At 34.7% G+C, this 20,180-nt stretch overlaps 1 protein-coding gene across 2 annotated transcripts in view; it reads left to right on the plus strand.

Moving 5' to 3' along the window:
- Positions 1-20,180, plus strand: part of LOC135102265 (disintegrin and metalloproteinase domain-containing protein 11-like) — a 345,267-nt gene that overhangs the window by 269,224 nt on the left and 55,863 nt on the right. For both annotated transcript variants that reach the window (XM_064007210.1, XM_064007209.1), the window contains exon 22: positions 15,249-15,388. In XM_064007210.1, the coding sequence (XP_063863280.1) occupies positions 15,249-15,388 (140 nt within the window). The remainder of the gene's footprint in view (positions 1-15,248; positions 15,389-20,180) is intronic.

Below are 20,180 nucleotides of genomic sequence, written 5' to 3' on the forward strand. Positions count from 1 at the left end.
TGTTGTGCTTACACTTAAGCAGCTGATCAGATCAGCTGCTGATTAAGATCAGCTGATCTTTGTTATGGTAAGATGCGTGAGTGTAGGGTGGTGATTGTGGACATAATTTCACTTCTATTCAAGTATCCGGCAATATTCAAGTATCCAGCATGTCGGCAGTCCCGTTGATGCCGGATAAGAGGGATTTTACTGTATAATGATTTCATTTGTTTCCCATGTTAGTCAGTGAACTGGGGAAGATAACTTCTGCTATGAGAAGAGTTTGAGTGTCACTTTGCTATTTCTTTTCATCATTATCATCACTGGTCAGAAACAGCATGTGAAACAGATGATATGATTTCCTCCTCCAAAAAACTGCTGCAACCAGGGCTCTTCTCATCAGACTAATAAATTCTGGGTAGCCATATATAACCACTGTTACTTTGGCAACATATTTCTATTGTCTGCCTCTTCAAAACTCTGGGGATCATTACATGATTATTAGCACCATAGCAAAGTATCTCATGCATGTGCCTAAGTTGACAGCCATTTTTTCCATGCAGCTGCAAAATTGAAAACTGCATTCCTTAAGTTACTGCATTGCAAGGTTTAAAACCCTTATGATCTATAGGTAATACCACACTATACATATTCAGCATCACTTAAATGCAGAATCTAGCAGTAGTTACATGTAACGGAAGCAGAATGTGAGATGAGTGTGCAAGTCCCTCTCTCTCTCTCTCTCTCTCTCTCTCTCTCTCTCTCTCTCTCTCTCTCTCTCTCTCTCTCTCTCTCTCTCTCTCTCTCTCTCTCTCTCTCTCTCTCTCTCTCTCTCTCTCTCTCTCTCTCTCTCTCTCTCTCTCTCTCTCTCTCTCTCATTAAAATTAGTCAGCCAATGTTCATTTGTTCTGAATCTTTGCGTTCTGACCGTATTGTTATAATTCTACTGATTGATACTTATGACACTTTAGGAATTGTGAAACTCACCTCTTTTCATTTACACCAACTGAAAAGTTTGAATATGGTACATAATGGAGAAACAAACTTCTTGTATAAAGACCAAACATACTATGTATATATTCTGCCTTCTCAACAAAGTAACCTTGTGTGTACACTTTATATAAGTATAATGTGCAACTAAAGAAATTAAAAGTTTCTGCACAAAAATGCTTAAGTTCTACAATGGTAAAGTTATTTCTCATATATTACAGTGTTTTTCTGACAAAGTTAAGAAAGAAACTGCTGATGTAGTAACTTCACTTGACAAATTCCTTTGTTTTGCTTGAATGTAAGAAAGATTAGAAACTATTCTACTCTAAGAAAGGCAAGATAACAATCCAAGATGTTTTTTTGCCAAAAAATGAGATGTCACTAAACCATTTTCAGAAGTGAGAAGTTTTAAAGAATTATCTAGTAACAATATAGTGTATGAAATCAGCCTAACAGTGAAAAGCTGAGATGCACACCACAACTTAGTTCACTGTTACTAGATGCAATGATTTGATTACCTGAAATTAAGCAAAATAGTTCTCAGCTTATTTCATCAAATGCAAAATTGCCAGATGTGCAGTCCCACTGTATTATTGAAATATCTAATCTCAGGTTACATTTGTTTGTTTTGGTTTTCTTTCCCCAAAAAGCTTCCAGTTTTAATAATGTTATTTTGATGTGATGGTGAGGAGTGGTGTTGTAACTTGTATCCTCTCTCCTTCCTTACCCATCCCTTAACAATTAGCACCTCAGATTCAGAGATAGCAAGATTGAAAAGTAAAATAAAAAAAATAATAGTAATGCAGTTTTAGGTCAACAATTTTTTTATCCTCCCCTCTTTGAATTATTGCATGTTTATGCAAGCAAATATAAACATTTGCTTTTTAGTAAAGTTTGTGCCAAATGGACTTTTAAGAAAAATTGGTAGGCTATGAAATGACCTCCAAAACAGTTCAATAAAGATTCCCTCGCAAAATATAGGTTTAGAATCAAGGGAGGATAGAAAATACTATCCAGAATTTAAAATTACATTAAATTCAAATTTCAGCATAAAGGATTTTGAATGTGATGAATAGGCAGACCCACATTCCTGCAATGGATAGGCAGTTGGATCAAGGTGCCTACACACACACACACACACACACACACACACATGGACAGTACAAGCATAACTTTTACTGTATGTCACAGCTACGTAGGTACTCATATATACACACCTACACACACATCAGCACATTCACAACCATCCCCTAAGACTAGATTTGGAAGCATCATAGCAGAAGTGGGCAGAGAAGACAGATCTTCACTGACAAACCTTGCACAGTGAGTTGTGTAAGCATACCTGGATTTTTTTAAATCAGAAACTCAACAGCATAACTTGTTTATCTCTGCCACTCCATGACAGACTGATCTGCTGTCCCCTTGTGACCCTTTCTGCTAATCAAACTAGATGAAGGTGATCCTCCTACTGAAACCACATTTTAATAATACATTCACTACTACTCTCCATCTAGTCCTACTATGGGCAACCATGTTTACTTTCTTAATAGACATTCCTTGTGCATCTAACACTATTCATAATTTCCATCTCTGCCATTGTAGATTGTCAGTAAAGTTTAAGAAAATAAGAAATATCTTCAACCTTTGGTTACATAGCAGGACAGAGGAGTTGCCCATGATAGGAATGAATGCATAAAAAGGACGCAGCCACAATACCCCCTACACTAAATTTGTTCGCATCTAGTCCAAACTGCTTATCAGGATACATAGAAGAAAAGGAATGGGTTTCCTACAGTGCAGCAGGAGTATACCAGTTCTGTTGTTGGGCCTTCATTTAGAAAGACCCAACCATGGTGCACAACTGAGTCTCATGTACCATGGTCAGTGAGGATCAGTCCTCTCCCTGCAAGATTTTTTGAGTCTTAAATATGGGAATGTGTTTGGATGTAACTATTATTATGTGTGTGTGTGTGTGTGTGTGTGCATTTAGGCCTTTCCTCAGCTATCTCCTGCTGGGAATGTTAACTTAATATGAGTAGATAAATAAATTATTTATAGCTCAGTGCATATGAAAATGAATAAAATATAGAGACAATGAAAGGTAAAAGAAAAAAAAAATATATATATATATATATATATATATATACATCTTAAGTACCTCACTGTGCTCTTTTCATATTGCACTATTTTAGGTAACCTAAGACTTGCTCCATTTCAGTCCCATTCCCAGATTTCATGTCTACTTGTTTATTTGTATTAATAAAGGTACACAAGCAGATGTTATGCATGTGTGAAGTGATTTCCAATGTGTGTATATATATGTATGAAGGCTTTTACAGAGTGTCAGGGCCCTGCATGCAACATATATCACTTTGTAATCCATATTCAGTTGTTATAATTATGGAACAATGGAGAGGTAATGTGAGGATCACCACAAGGATCAACAGTGCAGTAAATGTACCTTACAATAAGTGTATAGGATGCACTGTCGTATCTTTGTTGGAAGTTATCTTCTAGAACAACAACCTGAGAGTAGCATACTCTGCCAAGACATGAGAACAGCATGGACATAATACAAATGATAAACACAACAAGAGTAAACACCATTCATGAAAGCAATTTCAGATCAAGCAGATTTGCACCACAGCAAATAAATAGGCTTTTTTATATAGTGTTGCAAACACTAATATTAATATTTATCTAAGAGTAACAATTTATTTAGTTACCTTCAACACTGCTTTTGCTTATTGTGTATGTTTAATATGAGATATTAACAGAAAACACTTGCAAGGATGTATTCTCTTTAAAGATATTTTAATATATTAGAATATAAGAATGCAAAGCTTCAAGTGGCAGATACCCAAAGTGCCTCTTTAAAATGTTGCAGATGATAGTTATCACAGAGAAGACAAAATCTGCTGCAGTTTCATTTTTGTACATAAGTTTTAGCACATTCATATTAACTATTCAATATGTTATTCATTACTTTTACTTAGAGATGAGAGATGATTCTCTCTGGTATGAATGGCTCATTAACCTTGGTTCAGTTCAGCTTGCTCATGTGCTGTACAGGATAGAGAGGTGGCTCACACAATATCTTAGCCTTCCATGTCCTGAAACACATGCTCTTTATATTTTTACCAAAAATCATACCAATTTTGTTCTATAATTTGATAAAAACTTTCATCAATAAGAAATATTAAAATCTCACTAGATCCTTTCACTTCTTTAAATGTAATGCCAAAAATATCTCCAGCAATATTCTTTATCTTTCCCTCTGCAGTTTCATCCTGATGGCATCACTTCCATCTTCTTTATCTCAAAATTGCACTTTTATCTCTAATATTTGCAAACAACTCAATTCTGGATGATTCTGAATTTGCTCCCCCTTCACTTCTATTTGCTGGCTATGTTATGCTTACCATTTAAATTCTTTGTAATAGTGTTTTCATGATTTATGAGGCCCTGATCCTCAGAAGGATAAGATGCACAGTAATTATCAGAGAGTTTTTTCAAGAAGAAATGCATCTAATGCACCAGCAAACATGGTACATATACAGTAGGGTATGTGACAACGAATATGATTTGTTGCATTGTAGGATTCATTATGGCAAATGTGCATTATAATGAGTGAAGAACCTATGTGAAAAAATTATTTGTTTCCAAGGAACCAGAAAATAATATAAAAAGATTCCACAAGTTTTTAAAAAATACATCAAAATGAGCACATTTGCCTTACTACATTTGAGATAACACAACAAATATATATAGGGTGCCTTAAACTAACATTAAGTTATTGTGTGGATGAGCTTGTTTGGCTGCCACTGGTGGACTATTTTCAGTAACTCTGGCTACTAGTTTCTCCAGCCCTCCATCATTCCAGCCCAGCACCTTGGTCACTCCGGCTGTCAATATGATATGAAGCTATGATGGAGGAAAATAGCATGGTTTATGCTTCAGTGGTGCAAACCACACCAACACTTGTTTAGATTGGCTATAAGGAACATCGAAACAGGCTAACACTTTATTAATTTATTATGGGGTTACAATAATTTCCATGTGCAAATACAGTAAAAATAGTAAAACATAGAATTCTGAAATAATTTGTCAAAATTTTACAAATAACATAGCAGGCCCTATTTACAACAAAATACTGAAATGCTGTATATACCATATATTGCAAAATCTGTATTCTGCTTATAAAAGAAGAGCTTAGAAATATTAACATTACACAAAATAAACATAATTATAACATATATAAAATGTATATAAATATGTGTAAGTTAAAAAAAAATGCTAAAGTAACTAGGATTTTATTTGGTCATTTAAAATTATGCATCTGAGTAAGAAACAAGCAATTACCAAAAGTGTGTATAAAATTATTCAAAATTATGTAGCTGGTCCGCTTAGCCTGGAACATGCTTTCAGTAACTGGTCAGTGGTAATTTCATGTTGCTCATACTTTTTTCACAATGTGAAAATTCAGTCTTGTAGAATTTTATATTTCCATTGTTGATGATGAGCAAGTTTGCCATCCTTGACCAGGCACACTTGGACATTTACATATTTTGCTTCCTTGTGCAATAGTGGGACTATCACATAAAAAGGAATGTGCAGATTGCCTGCACTACCATTTATTCCTCAGTGATAGCCTTCTAAATCATTATTTGTGCGAATACTCTGACCAAATACTGTCCACTCACTTGGTGACCACAGTCCATTTATCCTTCTTTCACGTATGACATTAATTCTTGAATTGGTCCAGCAGGCACATGTGACTCTAGGTGATCAAATGTTCATTCAATATGTTTCTCAGGGAAGAAAGGAAGGGCCGTATAAAATCCTGTGTGGGACAACGATTTATGTAGAATACTGCTAGTCCTAATGATTTTACCTTCCTCCAGAGGGCTTGATTCCAGTGGAATGCACAGCCTTGCAATTTTGCCTTTGGGAATAGGATTCTGACAACTGACCATAATGCCATTTCAAAATCCATCACAAGTTTCTCCACTTTACATTCCTGAAGTATTTCTAAGATAACTTCTAGTGCTTTTCTATAATATCTTTCTTTTTTTCCAACATAAGTGTGAATACTAATGGTACTTATTTGACATTTCCTTCAAAAGCACGGATTCCAGAAAGCTGCAGAAACTGTTTCCATAATACATGAAATGTTGCATCTATATACCATGTTTTCACATTCTTCAACAAGAACAGCTGCTCTGCAGTGGCAAATACTAAGTGTCGCACATTATCCATAAGGATGTCCTTCTTGAGGAACTCCTTTTTGATGTAATCCTCCATCAGTTCAAAATCTAAGGAATTTGGTTCAACAGGTCTGTCTTTCTGTCGTAGGCTATTTACGTTACAGGCTACATAGACTGCATTTACACTAGCAGTATCACTTCCTTCTTGAACATGAGGATGAGATCCATGAGTAAAAACAGTACCATCCTGGGAGACAGTAGCCAGGCAGGTTAGTGACATAACACTTCATTGCCACATTCACTTGCCATCACATTGTGTTTTCTTCCTTCCTAGGCTATTTTGTTATATGTATAGCCTGAGGAATCCACCATAAGGGTCTTTCCTCCTCTCACTGCACCCTCCATGAGTTTATAGGAGATTTTAGGTGCTTCGTCTACTCCAGGAACATCTCCAATTGCTTCATCAGCTATTATGTCTTCTTCACATTGACCTAGACTTGCTGGTCGGGTGCTAATATCAGGGACAGATGTAACCTCAACATCATCCAAAGCAGCATCATAAGAGGCAGTTTCAAGCAGTGTATTCTTAGTCATAGGGACATCAAGCAGAGAATCAAATGTTGTGTCTTCCTCATACTCATCTGGAAAAGTTTTGACAAAAATAACCATCATTACCATCACTGTCATCACTATGTTATTACTATCTCATCTTCATCATATATTATACTCCTTTTTTTTGCTGGATCAAGGCACACTTTCATTACCTATCACTAACCTGTATATTAACTGTAACACACTGTAACACTTTAAACCAAATATTATGCTTGCTTCACAAATTTCACAAGTTATTAGAAAATATAGCAACACTGGACTAGTACTTGTTATTGTACCTGTGATTTCTGGCACCAAGCACTGTACACAGTACAGTAAAATCCCTCTCATCCGGCATTCGAGTATCCGGCAGCTTCAAGTATCCGGCACATTTTTCCCCGAGCCTTAAAATCAATAAAAAATCAATGTTTACTCATAAAATCGATTAAAATTCCCGCGCGAGGCATACTTTGTCCCCTCGCCACCAGAGCGCACTGCTTCACGCCACCCGCAGCCCACTGCACTGTGTTTACTCAGTGACTCAGTCCCGCGTGTGCACTGTTTATCGCCTGACGCCTTCGTCATGCCTAAAGTTGTAGAAAAGAGGAAGCATGTTGTGCTTACACTTAAGCAGCTGATCAGATCAGCTGCTGATTAAGATCAGCTGATCTTTGTTATGGTAGGATGCGTGAGTGTAGTGTGGTGATTGTGGACATAATTTTACTTCTATTCAAGTATCCAGCAATATTCAAGTATCCGGCATGTCAGCGGTCCCGTTGATGCCGGATAAGAGGGATTTTACTGTACCACTGTTGGTCACCAAGTTCCCCACTCACCATGCAGCAGTAATCCTCTTGACTTATACCAGAGGTACAAGTTCACTGCTGCCACTGGTTATACCCATCACACTGCATCGCTTGCTGGCATGGATGGACTTCAGCTGAGCAGTAAACACATGGAAAGAGAGCCATGGTCAGAATATGCCTCTATGCAGGGTTTTGACCCAAATAACTGGGGCTCTGCATGATGTTGTGAGTGGTTGTTATTTAACCTTCAAGCTTCAAGACAGATTCATATAAGTTCATCAGAAGCATTACAGGTATCAAATCCTGTGATGTTTCTCAACTTCAAAGATTCTTTGTTACTGTATTATAGATTATACGAATTTCAGATTACACAATAAGATAGTGTTCGAAGAGCAGTTGCTGTAGCAGTTACAAATAATTGTTCTGTCCAAAATTATAGAAAAGTTCCCACAATTTCTTGCATCTCAATAAGGCCCTCACTCAGGTATGTCCCCATGATCAGAATATTAAACATCACCCCACGAAGTACTGCAGTATAGTCCTTGTACTATATTATGTGCTTTCACTCCTATATTTCTCAGAAGCACGACTGAATGTACCTCCGTGTACTGTATCCCCACAATAGTATATGAACTAATTAGTTTAAGGCTAACTTCCAAAGCATGCCAATGATCTGTACAACTCGTAAGTCAGCTGTTCTTTTCCTCCTCATGGGTCGGGCGTGGATGGACCACCTTCCACTCATTCCCCGCCACCCACCAGTGGTGGGGAGACCACCATGACTTGGGTTGATTGCAGGAAAAGCTGGGGTGACTAGGGGCCAGAGTGATTTGTTTCACTGGTGAATATACATGTCACTGAATATACATGTCATTAGTTAATGGAAAGTGACGTTGGTGGCAGATAAGTGAGCAGCAGCTTACACAGTTGGCAAATTAGTCTTGCAAGTTTTAGTTTATTTCAATTAAATTTTTATTAAAATTTCACTGCATTATGGCAGTTGTATGTTATAACAACCTTGTGTTGTCACAAACCCTACTATATATGTGTGTATTATTAATTTAATTTGTTTATTAATTTGTATATTGGCAGTAATGAGTCTTTTATATTATTATGCAGCAGTTATATTATATATATATATATATATATATATATATATATATATATATGAAAATAAAAGATACAGGATATTGGAATAAAAACCCAAAAAATGTTACTTGTTGAAGATTGGGGTCACTCGAAAAAAAAAATTATGTGGAAATATATATCAGACAGGAAAACAGAAAATCAGGAATGAAATTAAACAGATAAGAGGAACTTATGTGGAATATCACTCAGTAATTTATGACAAGAAATGTTTTATAAATTATATTGATGAAAGGATGTACCTACAAACTACTAATAAACATGAAAGTGACATTTATTCATATGGATGAAAAAATACTAAGAGATTTCTATGATATAATCATGATTGGTACACGTGTGGTGGAATCCTCACCTATGTAATCCCAAGAAAGACCAATACTGTGATCGGTATCTGTGTTCAAGGCTGATCCTACTTGCTGGGAGATGGCCAAGACTGACATAGCATATTGTCTCATTTGGAAATTAAACTAATGTGGAAGAAACTCAGTCTCCCTTGTTCCATAATTTTAAGTCATCTTTAAAGACAAGGAATACAAAGACAGTAGGTATTCTTGCTCCCTTTATTAAACAAAAAATTCCGATGGATAGCTGCCATAGCTGGGTGTGATAACAAAAAAAATTATCACAATAACCAATAAATTGATAACTATAACCTTATCAGTGGTAACCAATAATCAATAAGTGACTGAATTTATCACCCAATAACCGATAAATCAATAAATCTAAAAATCCAATGCTAGTGATAATGATATTGATATTTCAAATAAAAAAATATTGATAAATTCTAATCTTCATTTTTATTTTTATCATAGAATACTTGCAAAAATCTTCAAAAAAATTAAATTCAATGTTTATCCTGTCTCTTCACTAATGAAAAGTACTGTTTTAAGCAAAATAACTGCATTTGATTTTGAAAGTTTAAAACTTCAACATGCTCATGTTCCAAAAACTAGTATTATCGATTATCGCTAGTTTGGAACCTAAAGTATTGGCAATACTGATGAATCAATAATGCAGGAAAAATAATTATCAGATAACTGATAACCCAATATCATTATCGCAATAAATTATCGTGATGATTTATTGCAATAATGCGCACCTATGATAGTAACAGTAACTGAAGAAGATACAAAGTGTACAAAGAGCTGCTACTAAAATTATTTCAGATTTATATTGTTGACTTTTAAGAAGATGATAAAACTCAAATTGCCATCACTAAAGGAATGTGATTTTTACCAATAAGGGGAGTTAACAAAATTAACAGATTAAATGTTTGTGTTAAGGATGATAGAAGGACAAGCAGACATGAGCACAGATAATAAAGACAGAATACTGAAACACTATATAGGCATCTAGCTCCTACGGAAAAGTGTAATATGGTGACATTTGTAATAAGGAGGCACAAGTAATGCAAGCAAGAAACACTCATGTGTTTATAACAAGATGAAAATGCAGAGAGAGAGAGAATAGGGCATAAGTTCTGTTCAATATTATTGCATACCAAATATAGCCAGATGAATACAGGTGGGCAGGATCAATCTGCCTCATTCACCCAGACCTGAAGTGATCAAATTGCCCAAACCTGAGAGAGTTACAAACCAACCATACACTAACAACTATCATTCTATTGTTATTTTAGTGTACAGTAAGACATTTAATATATAAAAATTGGGATCACCTTAAGATCCGCCACCCCACAGGGATCACCTGAAGATCCGCCACCCCAGATTGTCTCACCTGAAGATCCGCTACCCCAGACTCTCTCACTTGGTTAGGTTAGGTTAGCCTAACCTAACCTAACCTAACCTAACCTAACAACATGAATGCATTAAAAAACTGAGTGGTTATAAAAAATGCAGAAAAAAGTTTACTTCATTAAAGTATGGGATCACCTGAAGATCCGCCATCCCAGATTGTCTCACCTGAAGATCTGCCACCCCGAGTGCGGCTGGGGTGGCGGATCTTCAGGTGATCCAAAAATTGTAATTGGGACCCATACAGTCCTATAAAAGCAATATCTGGACTTTCTTATTATTCTGAATTTTCTCTCTCTCTCTCTCTCTCTCTCTCTCTCTCTCTCTCTCTCTCTCTCTCTCTCTCTCTCTCTCTCTCTCTCTCTCTCTCTCTCTCTCTCTCTCTCTCTCTCTCAAAAAGAAAGTCAGACATTGCTTTAATGTGGTATCACTAAAAGTGGGTAAAAATTATAAGATGTTGCATGCTAATAGGTAATGCACTGAACAGTAAGGCAGTGTACAGGTCAGATTGAGGGAGGTTAGTGTTGTTGCATAGGCAAGTGACAAAACAGATTATACACTAATCCCCTACCAAACATGGTTTCACCAGTCACAAAATTTGTATTATTGTATCTCAGTTCACCAGCTACAGGCTTCTAGTTAATGTATCCACCAAAGTGGCATGTTTAGGTTTTACTTTCAGGGATGTGTGTTTTTTTATGACAAGGCTTACCTTGGTTAGTAAGGTTATTCACTTTTATCATAGTTATATATTCATTTATTACTATTTTCATATTATACAAAGTTTTGCACCATATACTGGACAGTTGATATGAATATGCAGTATCAAGATTAAACAATAACTCAAAATGGTTTTGGTAACTGCAATTTACACAGTACTAGGGAATTTTGTGCCCAAATGATACCTGTTTGAAGTTATGAATTTTCTAACTCTGACATATCTAAGTATCCAAACTGAGAACATGTCAGGATTTGGATACTTTCTAACAAGCATAAGAAATTAGATAAATGAAAGAACAGCAAAGTGAAGATATTCTCTAGATATGAGAAACAGCAGTAGTATCAGCAACCAACTTTTTTTTTTATTATTTATTTATTTATTTATTTTTTTTTTTTCATTACATCATCAATTATTGTTGCTGTTTGCTTACATTACTCATTATCATATATGCAACTGTGACAAAACTATCATAGTCAGAAACATGTAACCAAAGTTAGTGAACAGCTGAGCCTGAGTTTAGATATTAAACTTTTGGAACCTATGAAATATCCTCATCAAATAATACTTATGCATAGTGATTTGTTTTATAGCACAGAATACTATATTTGATGACATGAAAAGAAAAATAAGACTATCATGATGCTATAGCTACTTCAGACTGATGTGCCTGGACATCAGAGTCTTCTGATACATTTGCAAGTGTTTAAATCCAGTTGATCCTTTAGTCTGATAAAGATTCATTTCATTATGCTATATACTTCATGCATTAAGGTTTTTCCTGTATACACTACATTTTATACCATTTTATCATAATAAAAATATCTTAAGGCATCAGTAATCACAAAATTCAAGCATATCACAAAGGTATAAGATTGATAAATAAAGAGTCAGTGGATTTACCATCTGAGTTTTTATTGGTGACAACTTTGGTGGTGTGTTCATTAACTTAGTGATCCTCATATTTGATGCCAAAGACAAAAGTCAGTGATTCAGTCAGTTCAAAAGGATTAGGCTCTTGAGAAATGGATATCCTGCCTAATGAAAAATGGATTGTGAAATTGATAAAAACATATATAACATTTGTTTTGTCAAGTAATGGTGAAAGGATAGAATTTGGAGTAGTCAGAGTGTTATATGCAATACCTTAAGGTGACATGACCAGGAATAAAAAAATGACAGTGGGGTGACTAAAAGAATGTTGTATATAAGTATAATAGATATGGTGAGTGCAAGTAGATTATCTACAATAAAATGGAAAAACAGACTGATAGAGTATGTCAGACAAAGGGATGGAATTGTGTAATTATTGTAAAATAGTTGATGTAATAACAGCAGAGGAAAGTTATAAATTTATGAACATGTAATAAATAGCCTGTCAGTGTAAAGCCTGTCCCTCCCAGTATCATCCAGTTTGGTTGGTTCAGGTCTGGATGAACCAAGTATATCTCTCTACTCTTATTGGACTGTGAGATCATGGCTCCTCATCCCATGCCCACATCTTTTCTCAAGAAGACATGAAAAGAGACCAGTCCAAATAATCCTTGCTTGACTGGGGATTTAAACATTACATCTCACAATTGTAAACTAAACACACTGAATACTGCATTACCTGGTCACTCATATCAATATATACTGCATAGATTCACATGACCACAGGTGATTTTACATCTAATGATTTTATGTGAAACAAAGATTTTTTTAATTTTTTTTAATTTACATATATTGCATCCTTGTTTTTTATAACATAATACAGAGTTAGTAATTACACATGTCAGCATTGGTTAGAAAACACAGCTTTTCTAGGGAAGTGAAAAATACTGACAATCCCTCAGCAAACTGTGCTTGATATAAATAAACACTATCCTGAGTACTCATTAGAGTGATACTGTAAGTTTTAGTTTTCAGGATATTTCAGTCCTAGCTCTGCAACGTCTTCATCTTGAGAGCCAATCAGCAGTATCCTTCCTTGACTGTTTGATTATGTGATTTCATGATGTTTTACAATTTTGCATTATTATAATATTGTTGCTGTAGCTGCTGTTAGTGTGTGTGTGTGTGTGTGTGTGTGTGGGTGGGTGGGTGGATGAGTGTGTGTACATAGATATAGTATGCAGAATTTGAGCTAAGCTTACATTTTTGTTTATGTTTATGCAGCTTGATTTTGAATTCATTGATTTTCTTTGCTTCCACTTCCTCCATCTCTAGCGTATTCCAACTTCCTTTACATTTTTGTGGAAAGTTACATTTTTTTAATATTGTTTCCTCATTGTTTCTGTTTAAGCTGTGTCAAACTCTTCCTTTGCCCTTTCACATCCGTTATCTGAAGTCTTCTTTATTGACTTCTCTAGTCCTTATTAAAGTAAACAGTTTTTTTTTTTTTTCTGGAATGTGTGTGTGGAGGGATGAGCAAAGATCCATGCATGCATGCATGCATGTGTGCATATTTATGATAATATGTGAGTGCATGTATGTTTGCATATGTGTGCATGCAAGCACTAGTCACATACAGAGGTATGCATACTAGATTTGCAAAACTTTCAAGATTGCATTTTGGATGTTTTGAAATTTGAAGAAGACCTATGCTGCATTGTATTCAAATGTTCTCTGTTTTACAATGTGTATTTATATATATATATATATATATATATATATATATATATATATATATATATATATATATATATATATATATATATATATATATATATATATATATATATATATATATATATATATATATATATATATATATATATATATATATATATATATATATATATATATATATATATATATATATATATATATATATATATATATATATGACATAGATGAATAAATAATTGAAGGTATGTTGTTGACATACTACACCAGGGTCTCAATTTATGCGTATCATCATTCAGTTTGAACTGATTTCTACAAGGGTTTCACACCAACCAGAAAAAAACAGAAATGCTCATATGGGTACATTAGTTATGCTTTACTTTTGTGTTATGTGGAGTGTGCAGGTTATGCAAGATGTATCATGAGATGAACCTGTGCCTCTGTTTGTCCTGGTAGTGTTTGGCATGTGAATGGATCTATGCACTGGGTATCTTATACCATGATGCATTTTACAAGCTTTTTATCAACTTTCTTCTGTGAATTAATATTTAAGTAACAACTAGTTATTACAGTGATGGACATTTGCTCCATTGAACATACAAAATCATCAACATTGAGAAAAATTCTTTTAGAAATTACAGTGGAAAGTTTCATATCTTCTTGAATCATTATTACTTGTTTCCTTCTTTACATGTGTACATGTTATTATTATTTTTTTTTCTTTTTTATTTTTTTTTTTTATTTTTATTTTTATTTTTTTCTTTACTATTAAAGTGCTATAGAATTAGGTTAAGAGAGGAGATGCTTAGGCTGTGAGGTGGAGTCCATAATATATGTTTTTGGTAATTTGTTTGAACAAGTTGTCATTATGGTAGGGTTATGCAGAGCCTGACTTGACCATGGATTGAAGCCCTGGTGTATTAAAGAAATTGATATGGATATAGTGTCAAAAATCATGGAATTCTGAATTGTGTGTCACATGGTGTTTATATTATGTAACAACATATATTATATAGTGATACCTTCTATCAAAAAAGATTTGCTCTTTGAAGTGAAGTATTAATAATAGGGGATTTATTCCCATTATTAATGCATCCTCACATGAAAGTGGTGTTTTATATAAATGCATTTTATGTAATGAGGTAATGAAAGCAGCACATTGTATTGAAAAGTATTTCACCAATGCCAAGTATCTTTGCTGGTTTGTTTCTCATACAAAAAATAAAAGTTCTGTAAGTGGTCTTGTATATACATAAGCTGTTATGGTGATATCCAGTATGCCTACTTTGATTAGCATATACACATAAAACACTCAAATAATATGAAAGCAAGAAATACAATTTTGTTATATTTTATCCCCATCCCTTTATCTCTCATCCCTTCTCCATTGCCTTTCCCTTTTCTCCATTCCTCCCACATCCACCCATTTGCACCCCTCCCCCCCCTTCAGCCCTGGGCGTCCACCTCTGAGTCCGACACTATCTCGCAGCAGGTCGCTTGACTCGTGCCGTGAGCACAAGCTTCAGACGATGAGGAGGTCCGGGGCCCCAGGTGGTGGCTCTCAGTCTGAAGAAGAAGCACTACAATCAGGTATGGATTTTGTCAAGTTGTGTGAAATATAGCTGAAGGTTGCCTATTACAAGTCGTGGGGTTATCTTAAAGAGAAATATATATATATTTTTTTTTCTTTTTACAAAGTATATGACATATTTGCAATTGATCTTACCATCCTCTAAAATATTCCTTGTTAAGTTCTTATTTTCTGGAATTATTTGAAAAATCTCATGTTGGCATCACAGCTGTATTATTTGCATATTGCATCACATATATTTGCATATTGCATGTTATTCATACATTATTTTTCACCACTAAAGACTTGGTAAATTTTTATGATTTTTTAAACAATGTTTATGTAGTTATAAAATTCTACTGTTATTACTATTAGCTATTTCATAGCTAAGATGAGCAATTACATTTTCAACCTGCTCTGTTCATACCTGAATATATTTGTGCATTATTGTTCTTTGTAGATGGTTTCCCTTGTAAGCTTTCAAAAGTATGTATATCTGGTGGTTAGAATTGAGGTTCTCTACCATATGCTGTCTTTTGTATTCTTTGTCTGTCATCTATATTCCACCCAAGTTTGGTACTGGACTGGGCACCTGCTCATTTTTGTCCATTTTTCCTGTTCCCTGAGTCGTGATCAGCTTTTACTGGTACAGCACCAGTTTGATTCCCAAAGGCAGCTTGGTTTTTGTGGATGAATGATGACTGGGACTAAGCTTGATCTCACTTCAGACAGGTCTAGTTTTGGGGACCATTCAAAGAAGCACCTGGATGGTGAAGTAGTTATTCCTCAGGTTCTTGGTGATGTGTGTGCCCCCTTATTGTTTAGACTTGAAAAATCTTTTGTTTGTGTAAGTTTGGACACCTCTGAAGTATGTTGTAGGCTTTTGAAAAATTCACAGCGCCTCATTCATAGTGTGCAATGACAGATGTTGTAAAAACTGCTGCCTTTGGTCCTGGGATACTGAGGTACCTCATCCCAATTAAATATGATTACTGATTGCTGCTAATATAATTACAACATAAATTCCTGGTACCTAGGCTTGCTGTGGTTATAATTTTCTCAATGTTTCCTTGCCAGCTTTTAAATCCTATCATGGGGGAGTTCTTTAGAACAGGCATCAGGTATAGATAAGAAGATAGAACATGTGAAAGTTGCAAGTCTGAGAGATACATTATTGTATCCAAATCCTAGGGAAACTGGAGCTAGGCAGACTAGTAGCCAGTTTTGGGAGATTTGTTTTTTTGGCATTATCATCATCATATAATTTTGAAAGGGTAATTCTATGGATCATTTTTTATTGTCTGATAGCAATAATTAAGTGACACTGTTATGTGCACCTTAGTTGCTAGATTAGGATTTCATTTCTTGGTCTGGCTTTTGCATTATCCAAATATTCTTTATAATTTTCTTTCTCATTCTTTTATTTTTTGTAAGGCTTAACATTGGCAGTACTCTTTGAGCAGGCTATTCAGAATTTTACATTCTGTTAAAATTGACTCTCTTATCCAGTGAAGTCTGTGTTGAGCTTGTTCATGATCATAAACACTGTATTAATAATAATGGTTTACATAATTCTTATATTTAGTTATTTGAACAGAGCATCATGCTGCTGTGTAGAAGCCCAATTAAAAATATGATTTTTTTTTTTTTTAAGTGGTGAAAAATGTTTTATGTATAATTCATTATGCAACTCGTGATGTGAACACTACATAGCCTGTGTTTGTATGGTGTTTAAAGAGAACTTTAGTAGTTTGAAGGTGAAGATTTAAAATTTATATAATTTCACTAGCTTTCAAGAAAATCATAGTTTTAAATATTTTCTCACAAGTTACTTATTTATATAAAAAAGTCACTCAAATTTGTAACCATACAATGAATTTTTACTTAATGCAGTTGAAATCTAAATTATTCGATATGCCAGATTGCATATGTGGCATTAGTTAAAGTAATATGCGCATTGCATGGTTATGCATTTGGTTAAAAGCTAGTGGTGTGAGTGTAACATTGGCATATTCTTACTTTGCTCAAATTGTGATGTAATTAATGTATTTCAAGCTGCTTATGCACATTACTCTGACATGGTCATTCTTATGGCCATGATGAAGTTTGGTATGGTAGAGATGAAGCTGGCAGAACTGCCATGCACAGCCATGGGTCAAACTACATTACAGTCAAAAGTTTTGACCCAGTAAGTTAGTTTATTTTCCATGAAAAACACCAGCAGTTTTATATGATCTTTTACCATGCAGTTGCAAACTGTACTACAAATCAATACAGGACAAGTTTTGGACACAACTCAGAGTTGGGAGCTGACTGTGAGTAGTAGCCATGTATAGGCATGGCAAACTGTCATGACATGCTGTTCATAGACATGTACAGTAACAGTACTAGTACAGCCATATACAACAGCTAAAGTAGGGAGTAAATTCGCCTTGACCATATCACGTGAAAGGCATGCACGTGGATCACTGGTTAAATGTAAATAGATTTTTTTTTTTTTCACCTTATATGAGTCTTTCATAGGACAAAATCCCCCTTAATTGTTAAGGGGGCTTAAGGTATATTCCAAGCTATACTGGCTCATTGCATCTTGCTGATGTGAAAGGCAGGGTTACTTGGTCACAGTCAAAATTATATATGAGTATTTGAAATATAACTCTACACATTTACCGTAATTTTCAGTGGTAGATGAATTTATGAAGTTTGAAGTGTGTGCCCTTTTCCTGAATGCAACTCTTGCATAGATTAAAAATTCTCTTGAAGTTGATTTCTTTAGAAGTCCTAAAAAGAACATCTTACAAAATCTTAATCAGACTATGTATTATACTATGCTTTTATATCTGATAGTGTAGTTTGTAAATGTTATCATTGTTGCAGCAGTTGATGTATTCATAATGTTATTTTTTTCATATTTTCCTTTCAATTACTTGAACAAACTTTCCTTTCTGCTGTAGACTAATAAACATCACTTACACTAGAATCTGTCAATACATTGGCTGTGGGTGAAATGAAATATATTGCAATAAAATATGATTTCTTTATAGTACACATCCTTTGTGTGGGGTGATAATGTTCAGACTTTCAATAATTTGCCCACCAAGAAATTAAATAGATATTAACACATCAGTATCATGAATAACTTACAAAGTATCTGAATTTAAGAAGTATTGTTTTTCATGTCATCAAAATTATGCTATGAGTCCAGTGAGGCATTATAATTGTTTGCACACACAACTCAAGACTGAGAGATCCCCATGTTCAAATTCTTGGTCAGGTGGAGATAATTTGGGCTTATAGCCATTTGTGTTATAGTGCCTGTCAACCAAGTAGAGAATAGCTGAGTTATAGGAGTCAAACTGTTGTGACCAAACAATTTGGCCATCTCATCAAGATGCCCTAATCCAGTGTGACATGGTAAATGGCTTAATTAATGCTTTGTCCTATAATGGAATCATATAGGCCAGTGATAATGATGATACCATAATGCAATCTTTGTAAACCTATTCTTAGACAGTCATTCAGTGCTTTCTAGATACAGGACATGAGGTCATCCTGTTTTTATGAGTAGTCATCTGGTAGGTCAGTATATTGTATGTGTGTGTGTGTGTGTGTGTGTAGTGTACAGGATCTGAGCTACACTCATATTGTCTTGCCCCTTTATCCTTATTTATCTAGTCTTTTAATTGATATTCTTTCTTCACCTCCATATCACTCTTTCTTCTAGTCCATTTCATATATCTAAGCACTTTTACAGGAAGAGTGTACATATACTTTTTTTTTCTGAACATCTTCCTTTTCTCAACTTTTCTCATATCCCCTCAAGCAACTAGCTTCTTTTCATAGCAAAACTTTCCTTCTATCAAATTCTTGAAATCCATTAATTAATCTGAGCATATATTATGATCAGGTATCCTCTTCTTTCTCCAAGTATTGGCAGTCCTATGTTTTTAATCTTTCATGATAAGTTCAATGTGTGTGTGTGTGTGTGTTTCACCTACAATTGTCTGCTGGTCACCTAGCCAGTCATTCCCCTACAGTCTCTCTCTCTCTCTCTCTCTCTCTCTCTCTCTCTCTCTCTCTCTCTCTCTCTCTCTCTCTCTCTCTCTCTCTCTCTCTCTCTCTCTCTCTCTCTCTCTCTCTCTCTCTCTCTCTCTCTCTCTCTCTCTCTCTCTCTCTCCTTTATCTGAAATTTAATTAATGACTTTCAAAAATCAGTACACTTTATTTTATTTTACATAACTTATTTGATTGCAAGAATGAATCAGGCTCTATTTCTCAGTGCTTTGGCAGTTAATTAATGCACAAAACAACTGAGTTCAATGCAGAACAACTGAATGTCTAGATATTTTACAGTTACTCAATAAGATAACCCCTGAAATGACTGTAGTCCAAATTGCATGCATTTGGCACCTTGATCATATTTTACTAATGCTATTAAGTATTGTACCAAATAAATCAGGATGTTCCTCACTCAGTCTTCAATTTAGCAATGAAAGATTTTTATTTACTTATTTATTTTAAATTTTTGCTTTAGATGCCACAAGTATTCATAAGTATGAATGCAAGGATTTAGATATAGAACCTTGTGCCTTCTGGTAGACTAGATCATCAGTTTTTCTTGTAAGTGCTGTTGCTGATAATGGACTTGATATTTCATAGTATAATTATTGTATGCCTTACAGTTCTTTATATATCATTGTATCATCATTTGTGTGTCTGAGTGCATGTGTGTGTGTGTGTGTGTGTGTGTGTGTGTGTGTGTGTGTGTGTGTGTATATATATATATATATATATATATATATATATATATAT

This window comes from Scylla paramamosain, chromosome 7 (assembly GCF_035594125.1).
Source record: "Scylla paramamosain isolate STU-SP2022 chromosome 7, ASM3559412v1, whole genome shotgun sequence".
In the NCBI taxonomy this organism is placed as follows: Eukaryota; Metazoa; Arthropoda; class Malacostraca; order Decapoda; family Portunidae; genus Scylla; species Scylla paramamosain.